Source organism: Perognathus longimembris, chromosome 3 (assembly GCF_023159225.1).
Source record: "Perognathus longimembris pacificus isolate PPM17 chromosome 3, ASM2315922v1, whole genome shotgun sequence".
NCBI classification, from domain to species: Eukaryota; Metazoa; Chordata; class Mammalia; order Rodentia; family Heteromyidae; genus Perognathus; species Perognathus longimembris.
Genome location: NC_063163.1, coordinates 111,999,314 through 112,013,155, shown reverse-complemented (window position 1 = coordinate 112,013,155; position 13,842 = coordinate 111,999,314). Strand labels below are relative to the sequence as shown.

The 13,842-nt window shown below is 36.3% G+C and overlaps 1 protein-coding gene across 3 annotated transcripts in view; it reads left to right on the top strand.

The window, feature by feature from the left end:
• The window catches only part of Rdx (radixin), a 62,432-nt gene that overhangs the window by 34,264 nt on the left and 14,326 nt on the right, over window positions 1-13,842 (top strand). For 2 of the 3 annotated variants that reach the window (XM_048343798.1, XM_048343800.1), the window contains 5 exons: window positions 311-441; window positions 4,578-4,738; window positions 5,235-5,327; window positions 7,383-7,625; window positions 9,029-11,509. In XM_048343798.1, coding sequence (XP_048199755.1) covers window positions 311-441; window positions 4,578-4,738; window positions 5,235-5,327; window positions 7,383-7,625; window positions 9,029-9,193 — 793 coding nt within the window. In that variant the 3' untranslated portion in view covers window positions 9,194-11,509. Of the gene's footprint in view, window positions 1-310; window positions 442-4,577; window positions 4,739-5,234; window positions 5,328-7,382; window positions 7,626-9,028; window positions 11,510-13,842 lie in introns of those variants that run through there. The other variant, XM_048343799.1, reaches the window with a different exon arrangement.

The window sequence follows — 13,842 nt, the reverse complement described above, 5'->3', positions numbered from 1 at the left end:
GGGTAGGCAATTGTACAGCTAACTTAAAATGTTGACATTTCAGTCGTCAGAGTGCATAAATGGTAAATCTTATTTCCCCCATTACCTTAAAAATATGCTCTGTGTACTATTTTCAAGAATGATCTATAATGTCCTAAGTTTTTAATAGTCATCTGTCTTCATTATGATCCTATAATACATTAATGAGCCCAGCACGTGTATCTACTCATGAGTGTAACAGTACCATGCTGTAGTTTTAACATACCATATTTTGGACATAAGTGAATTTAACCTATCAATTTGTAACATAGAAATTGTAATTCCTTCTAAGGGCACAATTAGAAAATGAAAAGAAAAAAAGAGAAATAGCAGAAAAGGAAAAGGAAAGAATAGAACGTGAAAAGGAAGAGTTAATGGAACGTTTGAGGCAAATTGAAGAGCAGACAATGAAAGCCCAAAAAGGTAAGCTACTTTTAGACAATGAAGGCAAAGTCCTCACTCTGGTATCTGAACATATAGTATTTCTATGTCATTTTATTTGTGTTATATAAGGGCATTTGCATTATTTTAAGCCAAATTGGGGAAATCACATATGTTTAAGGCACTTGAATTCTGTGATGCACCCTTCTTTCATTTAGTTAAGACTTATTAGTATTGGGGTTTCCAAAAATAAAACCACATTCCACATCATATGGCATTTAAACAAAAGCATTTATAAAGTGCTTCATGAAAATTTACGAACTTTAAAGTGTTTTTAGTTGTTAGGACTATACAAAGGTTTTTGAAACAACTCCTAAAAAAAAGACTATATTAGAGTACACTCAAGTTGGAGGCATTCTAGCATGTGTGATCCCCAGATAGAGGAACTCTGGTTTGTGTTTGTTTGTTTGCTTTTGGTAAGTGCCCAGCCAGCATATAGCCAAAATACTATAGAGTATGTAAAAATTATACAGAGAAAGCACTTACAGGGTGGTTTATAGTAAATAACTTTAGGATATACTACTTTTACTAAGGTAACAGAGAGAGCAAAATTAAACAGGTATTGAACAGAATAAAATGTTTTGGACCTTTCTAAGCATTAAGATTTCAGGGTAATGTGCCATCTATGTTGGCTTCTTAAACTCCCAATTTCTCTTCAGAGGTGACCAAAAAGGAAAGCCACAAAGATGATTGCTTGTTCTAATTCTGAATGGATTAGAAAGTTGTGTTTTTTTTAAAGAAATTCCTATTCTCTTAATATTTATTTATTTATTTTGATCCAGTCCTCGGGCTTGGACTTAGGGCCTGAGCACTGTCCTTGGCTTCTTTTTGCTCAAGGCTAACACTCTATCACTTGAGCCACAGCCCCACTTCTGGCCTTTTCTGTTTATGTGGTGCTGAGGAATTGAACCCAGGGCTTCATGCATGCAAGGCAAGCACTCTACTGCTAAGCCCTGTTTCCAGCCCCAACCCTTATTCTCTTAGAAACACTGAGTTTTCTTGACCCTCTCAGGGCTTTGAAAGACTTAGAACCTAAGTTTAGAGTCCAAGTTGCTGCGGAAGGTTTGTTTACAGACTAGCCTCAGAACAGAAGCTGTTTCTTAAATTCCCATTTGATTCTATTTCCCTCAATTCAGATGCCTTTTTCTTCAGCATAATCAGACATATATGAAGTGCCTACTTTGTGTTGTCGTCTAGGAATATAAGCACTTAGCATGTATAGAAGTGAAGGTGTAGTTCATTGAACTACATGTATATAAGTAAAGTGACTAGTATAAGCAGGAATAATATGAAAAGAAATAGGTGGATTAGTGGTTTATCTCAAATGGGACTCACATGCAAACAAGTGATCTGAGGCCACACCACATGCTCAGTAATCTGCCTTACACTAACAGATACTAAAAGATTAAATCATAGAACTCTTACATCTTTACTTACTAAATATTTCAATCTCATTTATTTAGGATGTATAATAAAAATATTAATGATTTTCATTACAAAAAAACTACTCAAAGAAGCCCTGAAGAATATAAAAGAGCTAGAACATGAGAAAGAATATAGAGCATCCTTATCAAGACAATTCAAATCAGTCATCTTAAGGCAAAGGACATCCAGTTTGTTTCTATTTTTTTCTAATAATGCTTTGCTCAGCTGTCTTAAAAGCTACACATGATTGTTCTAATCTGTGCTTAGCTTCTATTCAAATGCATTAACTTGGGGTATACCTAATTCGTGATGTTTTATATAGAATAAACTATTTTTAAGAAACTTTCATACATTAGCAAGCATTGTTACCTAACTTCATGTATGATTTTTAACCATCCTGAAAATAAAATTGACATGAAATATACTCCAACCTGCATTCAGTTACTTTTATCAATAGATATCAAAGTGAACTCTTACCTCCTGTAGGACAAACTATAGAAGAAGTTCTGTTGTATAATGACTTCTTTCATTCTGGATATTTCGTAATAAGTAGCCGTGTGTGGTAGACACTGTTTTAGATGAACTGAACCTACAAGGTCTCCTTCCTGTTCTCATGTATCTTATATATGATTGAGGAGGCCAGCAGTAACCTACACGAATAGTAAAATCATTTAGTTTGAATCAAATATGATATGTTGCCTGCCTACCTACGGTGTCCTTTTTAGATATATCATTAGGGGCAAAGCTTAATTCTCTTATTAACATGAAGAGCTGCTGTTCTAAAAAAGTCAGACTCAATATGGTCTTCTGTAATTCTAGATTTTTATGAACAAAACAGGCAGAACTTGGTAATTTATTTAATCTTATTCTCCTTTGCAGGGGTTTTTACTGAACCATGGCCTAATTGAGCAAATAGTTAAGGCTCATATAGCCTATGTCCCTGAAATGTGAAAGCACTCATCTAGAATACCTGAATGGGTGTGCATGGTTGAGCCTCCAGTAAAATATTATCTTCCCCAAAAGGCTTGAGGTTTTGGTCTAATCAGTTAAACAGAAAGGGAATCATTTATGAACTATGTGGCTAATTAACCCCTTCTTTTCTAGAGAAGACTAGATTTCACGTTTTCAAAGTTCATCTGCAACATTTTAAGACTTAGTAGATTTTTATTTAGATTTTTGTATATACTGTCAAGCAGCTATTGATTTATCTACCATTTAAAAAGAATTTTAGGACCTTTTAAAAATTGATACAAATAACATTGGGAAATGAGTGCATTCTTTAACTTTGTAATTCAAACTTATTTCCTTTGTGTCATAGTTGGAAGTTTTATTATGAGACAAAACACTGTATTATTTGTCTTGAAGTAAAAAGTACACATCATAAGATGTACCATTGTTCCTATTTCTAAATTTATTTTTCAGTGACATTATGTTTTGAACATCCCCTGCTTTCTGTAACCCTTGAACTTATAAACCTCAAACTCTACCTTTAAACAGTAATCCCTCATTCTTCCTTGCCTGAAGCTGATAGACAGCTACTTATCTTTATATTTTGCTTAATCTATTACTAGATGGAATCCTGTACTGTTTTTTTCTTTAGTAACTGGCTTACTTCACTTAGCATAGTGGATGCTCTTGAGCTGCATACTTGTTTGGACCATGTCAGGATTTCCTTCTAAAAAGGCTGGGCCTCTGCTGATGCTTGAGTTGCTTTTCCACTTTAACTGTTACGAAGAATGGCACTACTAATGTGGGAATGCAAATGTTTGAGATCCTGTTTTCAGTTCTTTAGTTATTAACTAGTTTGTTTAGATGAATTCATGTCATCATGCCTTAGGAATATGTCTATGCCAGTAATACAGTTTTTAGTAATTTACTTAAGAACTTCCTTTCTTAGATTTTCTTAGACTGCTGTTCTCTAATAAAAAAAAATACAAAATGCCCCCAAATCTGAATGTTTGATTGAGTGCTTACATGATATCACAAGTGGAAAATTCTAACCTTGGCCTCATGTCACAGGTCTCCATTGACAACATAGGTGCACTAGAAACACTGCATAAAATTGTATATAAGGTGTATCTAAGCTGTATCTAAGCAAGGATTTCATGTTTAGATTGGGTCCCATCCCTAAGTTCATGCCTTAGATATGTTGTAAGCATTTGAAATTGACACTAGACAAATTCAGTACTGAGTCACAACCAGTTCTCTCCACCTTTTTTTTTGTTTTTTAAGTTTTTGTTTTCCTGAAGTCAATTTCAAATGAGATTTTTGTTTTTGTTTTTAATAAAGGTATGTCTTTGCAGATTTTTTGGGAGGGGTGGAGAGGACCAGGATTTGAACTCACATCCTCATGTTTCATAAGCAGGCACTCTTATTAGTTGAGTCACACCCTTTCTTTTGCCCTAGGCTAGTCTCAAGACCATGATCTCCCTATTTACCTCCTTAGTAGCTGAGTCTACAGGTATGAGCCACCAGGATTAGTTATCATCGCATCTTTAGACTACATAATAGATTTTTAAGAACTGGTAGTCTTTTTAATACAGTTAAAAATGAGTTCTATGTGTATTAAGATAGATGCTAAGTTTTAAACTGTTCAGAGAACATTCCTTGCTGCTATGTTGGTATTATCCAGTAATGAGAATAACAAGACTTAATTATCCTTTGGGTATTGTGGAAATACATATATTTGACAGAACTAGAAGAACAGACTCGAAAAGCTCTAGAACTGGATCAGGAAAGGAAGAGAGCAAAAGAAGAAGCAGAAAGGCTAGAAAAGGAACGTCGGGCTGCCGAAGAGGCCAAGTCTGCTATAGCAAAACAAGCCGCTGACCAAATGAAGAACCAGGAACAGCTTGTAAGGAATTGTCTTTGGTCTTAGCCTAAGATAAATCTAAACCTTGTCATTTCTGTCTTTAGAAAACCTGAAACTAAACAAAATCTGTGATTGATTTATAAACTCAGCCCATTGCCAACAAGATTCTCAGTATTCATTTAGACTTTAGCAGGTTCTGCAATAAACCAACTAAACAATTGGCTGAAATCTACGAAAGAAAGATTTAGTAATGCAAGTATAAAAGTAGCCCTTGAGTTACACATTTTAAGTCCCTGCTACTGAAGCAGGATTAACAACTTGTCTAGATGAATAAAAAACATTTTTACTTTGTCTCCTTATTAATTACAGAAGCCCATTATAAACAATTCAAGAGCTTTAGGAATATTTCCTTTTAAAAAAATTGAAAGCCAAGAAGAGCATAAAACAGCTGAAATCATACATTATTCTTATGTTAAATCAAACCGTTTTATTCAAAATTTGTTTTTTCTAGTTTTTGTAATGATATTGTTGATTTTAGGCAGCAGAACTTGCTGAATTCACTGCCAAGATTGCACTTCTAGAAGAAGCCAAGAAGAAAAAGGAAGAGGAAGCTACTGAGTGGCAGCACAAAGTAATCATTTGTCATTTTGTAGTTTTATTGACTAGCTGTTCTAGTCTCATTACTAAACCCAATCTGCTGACTTTATAAGAATGAGGATAAGTTTTAATTTATGCCCAGTACTTGGGGAATACAAAAGAGGTGATTCATTTCTGTGGTAACAAGACAAATGTCTGGGAAACCCATTCACATTTAAGCTGGGTTGTTAATAAATTACTTTGGGGGGGGCTGGGAATATGGCCTAGTGGCAAGAGTGCTTGCCTCCTACACATGAAGCTCTTAGTTCGATTCCCCAGCACCACATATATGGAAAACGGCCAGAAGAGGCGCTGTGGCTCAGGTGGCAGAGTGCTAGCCTTGAGCGGGAAGAAGCCAGGGACGGTGCTCAGGCCGTGAGTCCAAGGCCCAGGACTGGCCAAAAAAAAAAAAAAATTACTTTGGGGAGATGGGGAAAAATAGGGAATAGTTAGAAGTGGACATTCCACACAGATATTACTTGACTGCAGGAAATACGGATGTTTATGATAGGTTGGAAAATAAGTGACCAGTGCTCAGAGTATAGGTTCAGAAATGTCTAACTTTGCCTGCCAAGTCAGAGCCCAAAAGAATACACATAGACATCAATGATGCTTATCCTTCCAGAACAGCACTGTAGCATAATCAGGTGTGATTTTATAAAAGTAATTAAGCTATTTATAATATATGATGGATGGATTGGGATATTGAGTATTTAAGAGATAAAAATAGGGAGGGAATGTTAAGAGACATTTTATGGTAGACTGGAAAAGGCTTGGTAGCCACTTAGGATCTAAATTTGTTAGGAGAGTTTTTATCGCTAATAAGAGTTCCCAAGTACATGAAAGTCTGCTTTTGCCAGAGGAGCCCACAAGGGTAAAGTCATGTTTTAGTTGGAGGGGTGAGACATAAAAGGTAAGGAGAAAGCTGGACCCTGGTGGTTCAAGCCTGTTATCCTAGCTACTCAGGAAGCTGAGATCAGGAGGATCACGGTTCAAGGCCACCCCGTACGAAACCCTTTCTCAAACAATAGCCGGGCATAGTGGTGCATTCATGTCATCTTTGCTGTGGTGGAAAGCGTAGTTTAAACTTCAAATCATACCAGTTCTTCATTAAGACTCACCCGTTACCATTTTTTATGCTCACAGATACATAGTAAAATGTGCAATTATGGAAAATGCTTTTACTTTAAAACTTTCTTTATAAAATATATGTGTATGTACAAAAGGGATACAGTTGTTATTCTCCCTACTAGACTACTTTTATTAGAAATTGATACTTCTATTTAGAGGTGGCTTAACAACTTCAGAGAGAAACCTTAAAATGTGTTACCAGTTCTATGGAATAGCCAATTACTATATACAATTAGAAAGTGCTCAGAAAAGAACATATTTTATAGTATTATAAAACCCTAGTGTAAAAAAATACAAATATAAAAATAAAACCCTAGTGTGTATCGTCCCAGGACATACTTTTACTATACCTTTGTGTGTGTGAATGTACACACTAATTTGAATTGAGGTCTTACTATCGATAAATTTTCATTTTAGCAAATACTCATTAAAAATTAGACTGTATTTGCCAGGTTCTGGTGGCTGGTGCCTGTAATCCTAGTTACTCAGGACACTGTGGTCTGAGGTTTGTGGTTCAGAGCCAGTGCAGGCAAGAGTTCAGGAGACTCTTTTACCCAATTAATTGGCAAAAAGCCAGAAGTGGAGCTATGACTCAAGTGCTAGAGCACTCGCCTTAAGTGAAAGAGCTCAGGGACAGCGCTCAGGTGCTGAGTCCAAGCCAATGTATACACTAGGTATGGCATTCTTAAGCATTGCATATCAAGCAATTACATGGCATTTTTAGTCATGGTAGATAATCGGGGCTAGAACTCATTTTATTTTTTCATCATTTGGTTTGAAAATTATCCTACCTGCTATCATTCTTCTGTAAGAATAGAGCTTTCATTACTTGGAAGTTTTGTTTTTGTTAGGCAGGATAAATTTGATCTTTAAATTACAACAGAGTAAGTTGTTCATCATCTTATTTTTTAATATTCAGGCTTTTGCAGCTCAGGAAGACTTGGAAAAGACCAAAGAAGAGTTGAAAACTGTGATGTCTGCCCCCCCTCCGCCTCCACCACCACCGGTCGTCCCTCCAACTGAAAATGAACATGATGAGCATGATGAGAATAATGCGGAGGCCAGTGCGGAGTTATCCAGCGAAGGGGTGGTGAACCACAGGAGTGAGGAAGAGCGTGTGACAGAGACCCAGAAGAATGAGCGTGTGAAGAAGCAGCTTCAGGTATTCTAAAGTTACTTGATAGAAACATTTGTTTTCTCTGTCTGAGGCGAGCCTACTTTTTAGGTGATTTTGGTCAGTTCTAGGGCTTGGACTCAGGGCCTGAGCACTGTCCCTGGCTTCTTTTTGCTCAAGGCTAGTGCTCTATCTCTTGAACCACAACGCCACTTCTGGATTTTTCTGTATATGTGGTGCTGTGGAATTGAACTCAGGGCTTCATGTATGTGAGGCAAGCACTCTACCACTAGGCCATATTCCTAGCCCCCCTACCTCTAAAACACTTAAGATTTTACAACTTTTAAACACTGATGACACTGGGATTGGTTTGTATTTGTTCTCTGTCATGTCTCATTTTTTCCTGGCTATATTTGCAAATGCTTACTGGCCAACTCATGAGTGTTAAACAGCAGTATATGTTAAATTGCAAAGATACTTAATACATTGAGCATATTACTTGGCAGAAATGGTCAGCTAATTAATGCACAGGTCTAGATGGAGCTTACAAATTTTAATGTTATTACAACTTTCATCTTTTATATGGTCTTTTTTGTGTGTGTGTGGTGGGGGGGCAGTCCTGGGCCTTGGACTCGACCTGAGTGAGTGCTGTCCCTGGCTTCTTTTTTGCTTTAGGCTAGCACTCTGCCACTTGAGTCACAGCGCCACTTCTGGCCATTTTCTCTGTATGTGGTGCTAGGGAATTGGACCTACGGCTTCATGTATGAGGCAAGCACCCTTGCCTCTAGGCCATATTCCCCGCTGCCCCCCCCCCCACTTCTTTTTTGCTCAAGGCTAGTACTCTACCACTTGAGCCATGGCTTGACTTCCAGCCTTTTCTGTTTATGTGGTACTGAGGAATTGAACCCAGGGCTTCATGCATGCAAGGCAAGCACTGTATTGCTAAGCCACATTCTCATTTATTTATTTATTTTTTTTTTATTTTATTTTATTTTATTTTTTGCCAGTCCTGGGGCTTGGACTCAGGGCCTGAGCACTGTCCCTGGCTTCTTCTTGCTCAAGGCTAGCACTCTGCCACTTGAGCCACAGCGCCACTTCTGGCCATTTTCTGTATATGTGGTCCTGGGGAATCGAACTCAGGGCCTCATGTATACGAGGCAAGCACTCTTGCCACTAGGCCATATCCCCAGCCCACAACGTTCATTTTTTAAGTGGTAAAGTCTTTTTAAGTATTAGTAAAGAAAAGAAAATGAGGTGTCAGCTGAAATATAGTAGTGCTTTTCCCTCATGGTATAGATTTTAGAGCTTAGAGTAATATTCCTCTATACTGACAATCTTGAACTTGACATATCATGAATTGGATGAGAATGCTAAGGAAATGTATAGTCTTCATTGTCATGGTTGATGAGTAGGGAAGTTTAAAAATCATACTTTTTATTTTTCAAATATAGGCATTAAGTTCAGAATTAGCCCAAGCCAGAGATGAAACCAAGAAAACACAGAATGATGTTCTTCATGCTGAGAACGTTAAAGCAGGCCGTGATAAGTACAAGACGCTACGACAGATTCGACAAGGCAACACAAAGCAACGTATTGATGAGTTTGAAGCAATGTGAGAGCTGTTAATTTTGCATACATGTCCTTCATAAGCTGAACCACCAACAGAGAAAAGCAGGCCTTTGCAGATGTGATGGAATGCATCCCACCTTGCCAAAGCACTTTTATACCAGTTTGACTATGGTGGCTAAAAGGAAATTTAAGGGGAGCTCTTCAATATTAAGGCAATGCGATACCATACTTAGTTTTCTTTTCCTTTTGGGTCAGAATGGAGAATGGTGTTCCATCACCTCTTTTCACATTTTTCAGTTTTCATTTTTTTTTTCTGTTGAAGATTAACACTAATGATCGTGTCTGACAAATGTGTATGTGTGGGTTGAGCAACTTTGTACGTTTTAAAGGATAATGGTGAACATCTCAATGAGAACTGTTTCCCTGCCCTTTTCATGTTTTATCTGCGTGTATTTCCACATTCTCTCACATTATCAGTGTGCCCTCCATGCCAACAGCCATATTTTGCTGTCACACAGATGATTGGCAGTGTTGTAGATGGTCGGTAGCAGTCTTCAATCATTGTGTAGAAGGTGACTTTGTTATAAAAAGCATTAGCACGGTTAATAGTACTGTGTGCAGTTGGGGATTAATTTTTTTCTAAGTCTCAATTTAATTAAATTGGATATTTGCTATTTGTTTACTTAATTATAGTCATCTTTATGGATAAAGTGATTAGGTATTTCCTATAATCAATCCTTTGGTGATTTTCTTTGCCTGCCGCTTCAGAGGTGCAGAAAGCAGGTAGTTCCTGCGAGAGTTTATTAGTAAAACACTGCCTGAATATGTTGTCTCTGAAAGACTTGGAGACTTGCTTTTTCATAAGTTGATTTGAAAAACATGTCTAATAAAAGAATATATATTTGTTGGTAATTGGTTTCAGTTATTAAACAAACGACCTTTCTGGAAGGGCAGCATATGAAAACATCCCAAGAAAGGGACAGTAAGCACTACCTCACTATTACCCGTGCAGGGACTGGTTATTCAAACACAATGGTGTGTGTAAGCTCTATCTTTTATAATACATACAGTGTGAATCATGAAGGAATACCTAGGAGATTTCATTTTCCTTCAGAATATCTGAGTGCTAATTTTTTAACTGCCTTTTTGTTGAGTTGAATTGTGGGCTCCGATTTGTATTAAATGGTGAATTTTCACTGGTATACTATTTTTCAGGGAGGGGGAAGTGTTCTTTGTCTGAGGAAGTGTGTGTGTGTGTGTGTGTGTGCGTGCGTGCGCGTGTGCGTGTATGAAAGGAATATTACTTCATAGCCTAAGAATGTCTACCTTCATTTCTTGACTTGGTAATTACATAATCATTTGAGTATATTTGTTTCTTAGTAACTGCATTTCCTTTCAATCTAAGTAAGAAACTTAAATTTGGTTTGTTAATCCTGTTTTAGAAATTACAATTTTAGGTTATATTTAAATTACATCTTACTGAAATCTTTCCTGTTAGAAAGATTTTTCTAATATTTTTATTGTGAAACACCTGGATTTGAAGATATGGAATGCCTTGTTTTCTCTCTGTGTGGTTCAGCTACTTTCCATTTGGTAATGTGCAGTCAAATTTACATGATTAAAATTGCCATTTTATTAAACATTTTCATACACAGTAGATTCAAATTGTGTCTGAAAATATCTTTTATGCTTTTTTGATTTTGCTGACTTAAAGGATTAATCTGGGCAAACAAGAAAAGAAAATGTTTTGTTTAATATATTTTTGAAGTCTCCAGGACAAAGGATAACTGGTTCATCGTGGAGTGGCAGTTGTGCCGTGATTGTGTACACGCTTCAAAACCCCTTGCCGACCTCACCATTCTTGCTCTGAAACATAAATGCTTACTTTTCCCAGGCATTAAAACCATTTTCGAAATTGGTAAAACTTCGACTAAACTGGATTTTCTTTCATTTTCCTCATTTTGAATTGTGTACACAACCATTGTTACAGCTTGTTTCAGTGTTGAAATATTACCAGTCTTATTTGCTGTTCATAATCTATTTGTAGATTAGGATTAAAATGGATTCAATCTATTTTGAAGCCGTGTGCATTTTCTAAATAGGAACAGCCATTACAATAGGTGTTTTCATCCTGATTAAACCAGTTACAACTTTTCTCATTAGCAATCAAGAACATATGTTCATATAGCAATGTAAAAACCCACTAATGATTATCATATAGCAATGTAAAAAATCCACTAATGAGTATCTGATGAATTCCAGTAGGGTCTTTAAGCATAATTTTGTGTTGTACAATTAAGTTACAGTTACAGCTCTAATTTTGGATAATATTCACTGGTTAACAATAAAGTGACAAAAGCTCATGCCTTCAAGGTTCACTGTTGTTATTTAACATGGTTTTCTTGTATATTTCCTGAGAATTATAATCTCTTGAGCCATGAATCATCGCATACTAAAAATGAGAAGTGGATAGAAAAGAGTTTTAAAATCCTCAGATTCAGTCTTTCTACCAATTAAACCTTTTTTTTAACTAAGGAAATACCAGTGATTAGTAAATACTGTGGTAAAAAATAAATCTCTGTCAGTAATAGAAGAAAATTTAGGCTTTCTAGTTATTGCTTTCCTTGTGTAGTGGTTAGTTTTTTAAGGAGATTCTTTAATTATCATTAATTGACCTAACATTCTGAGTATGGAATTGTATACTAATTGCACTTACCCACATTCTTGTTTAAAGTTATATTACGGAGCAGTTACCATAAATGTAGAAGCTGATTGCTATTTTTAAAGCATCTTACTGATTTTTCACAAAGGTTCTTTTTCTTTTTGAACCCTTGGGGTTTCTCAATTACTAGGCAGGCAGTATATAGCTTGAAACACACCCTCAGCTTACAATGATTCTTACTCAGTATATAGTACTATTTGTCCTGTCATTATTTCTATTCCCAAGAGCAGATACTAATTTTATTATTGTGATCCCGTAAGAGAAGAAAAATTTCAATGTGATATTTTGCTTTTGCGGGGGATGTGTGCATGTGCCCATGGGTGGCTTGAACTCAAGTCCTGTACCTATATGCTGGTCCTGAGCTTCTGTGCTCAAAGCTGGCACTCAGTCACACAGCTCCACTTCTAGCTTTTGGCAGCAAATTGAAGATAAGTCTCACAGATTTTCCTGCCTGGGCTAGCTTAGAACTGTGATCCTCCGAGCTCAGTCTCCTGAGTAGCCAAGATTTTCCTTTTATTTAGAGTTTGCTCTTTAGAGCTTACCTTACACTTGGTTGGAATGGTTTTTTTCTTTTAACTCCTTGGCTGTACTGGGGTTTGAACTCAGGCCTTCCTGGTTACTAGGTGTTTTACCGCTTAAACCAAGAACTTGTTCTCTATGGTTATTTTAAAAACTATTCTTGAAACTCCTTTATATAGCTACTTGAAAAAATATTAATTTAGACTCATGATTAAAAAAAAAATCTCCCTATGTTTTGTCACAATTTTGATACCCTGTGGATTTAGAATGTTTATAGAAAAAAACAAGATAAACTATATATTCAAAAACATGAAATTAAATGTACATATAATAATAACAGCCCATTTAACCAGTTGAAACTAAAGTAGAAAGAATTGTTAATTTAGTATTAATTTACTGAACTGATCAGTAAGCCAAAGCATAGGTACTGCTAAAAAAAGGAAAATAGTGAAATGTGTACCTACACTAGGAGACAGGTCCTGCTTGTAAATTTGTTACAAATGAATAGAACTACTTTTTATCTAAAGGTAATCTACCTAGCAAATATTCTCGAGCATTCTAAATATTTTCAAATATATAAATTTCAATGGATTCTGTACCTATTTTGGTAAGAACATAACCTGGCAATTTGAGTCCTTGTATTCCGTACTAGAGGTAGGAATAACTAGAATAGTGGTGTTGAACATTCTCATCCTTGGCTTTTCCAATTAAACAATTTTAACTTATTTTTGTCCTTAGAAGATACACTTGATAATAGACCCATCACAGGAATTTAACAGCTGCCATTTATTTCCCTCTGGAAAAGTTTTTGACTCCTTACTTGGTCTCATTTCTCTGGTCTCTTACACATTCTTCAATAGAGGAGCTTCCTGATTGAGGAGCTATCTCTACACCTCACTGAAGTGTTTCCATCATTCGCCGTAGACATACAGGGTTCAAAACCACGACTAAGATAACGAGCCCTATTGGTATGCACGTGTCTGTCTGTGTGACTCTTTAGCCCCCTAGCTACTTAACCTGTTCCACATTCATACTTAAACATAGCCAGTGACTATATTTGAGGACTAAGAAACAAGATTTAAATGACTGAGCTTTTGTTCGGCCATCTTAAAATACTGAACATCAAGTACTAAGCTCTTAGATCATTTGTATTTATCAAGATAACCATTTACTTTTTAAAATGACAGGGCAATATTGTTGATTTGTGTTACTTGTCTGCCCAGATTCCTCCAGTCTTATAGCTAGCCAGTTCCTTGCACATGTCTAATTGATTTGCCTCTTCACTTTCATTGAATCATTTTTCAAATTTGGGTTTATTTTGGTACTTGTGCATGTTTTTTACTTTCCTCCTAAAAGTAATGATACTGGTTTTAGTTTTTTGTTTTTTCTGTTCGTGGAAATGTGGCATTGGGATATCTGAGATTTGTGACAGCCTTGGAAACATTCCTTCGGATT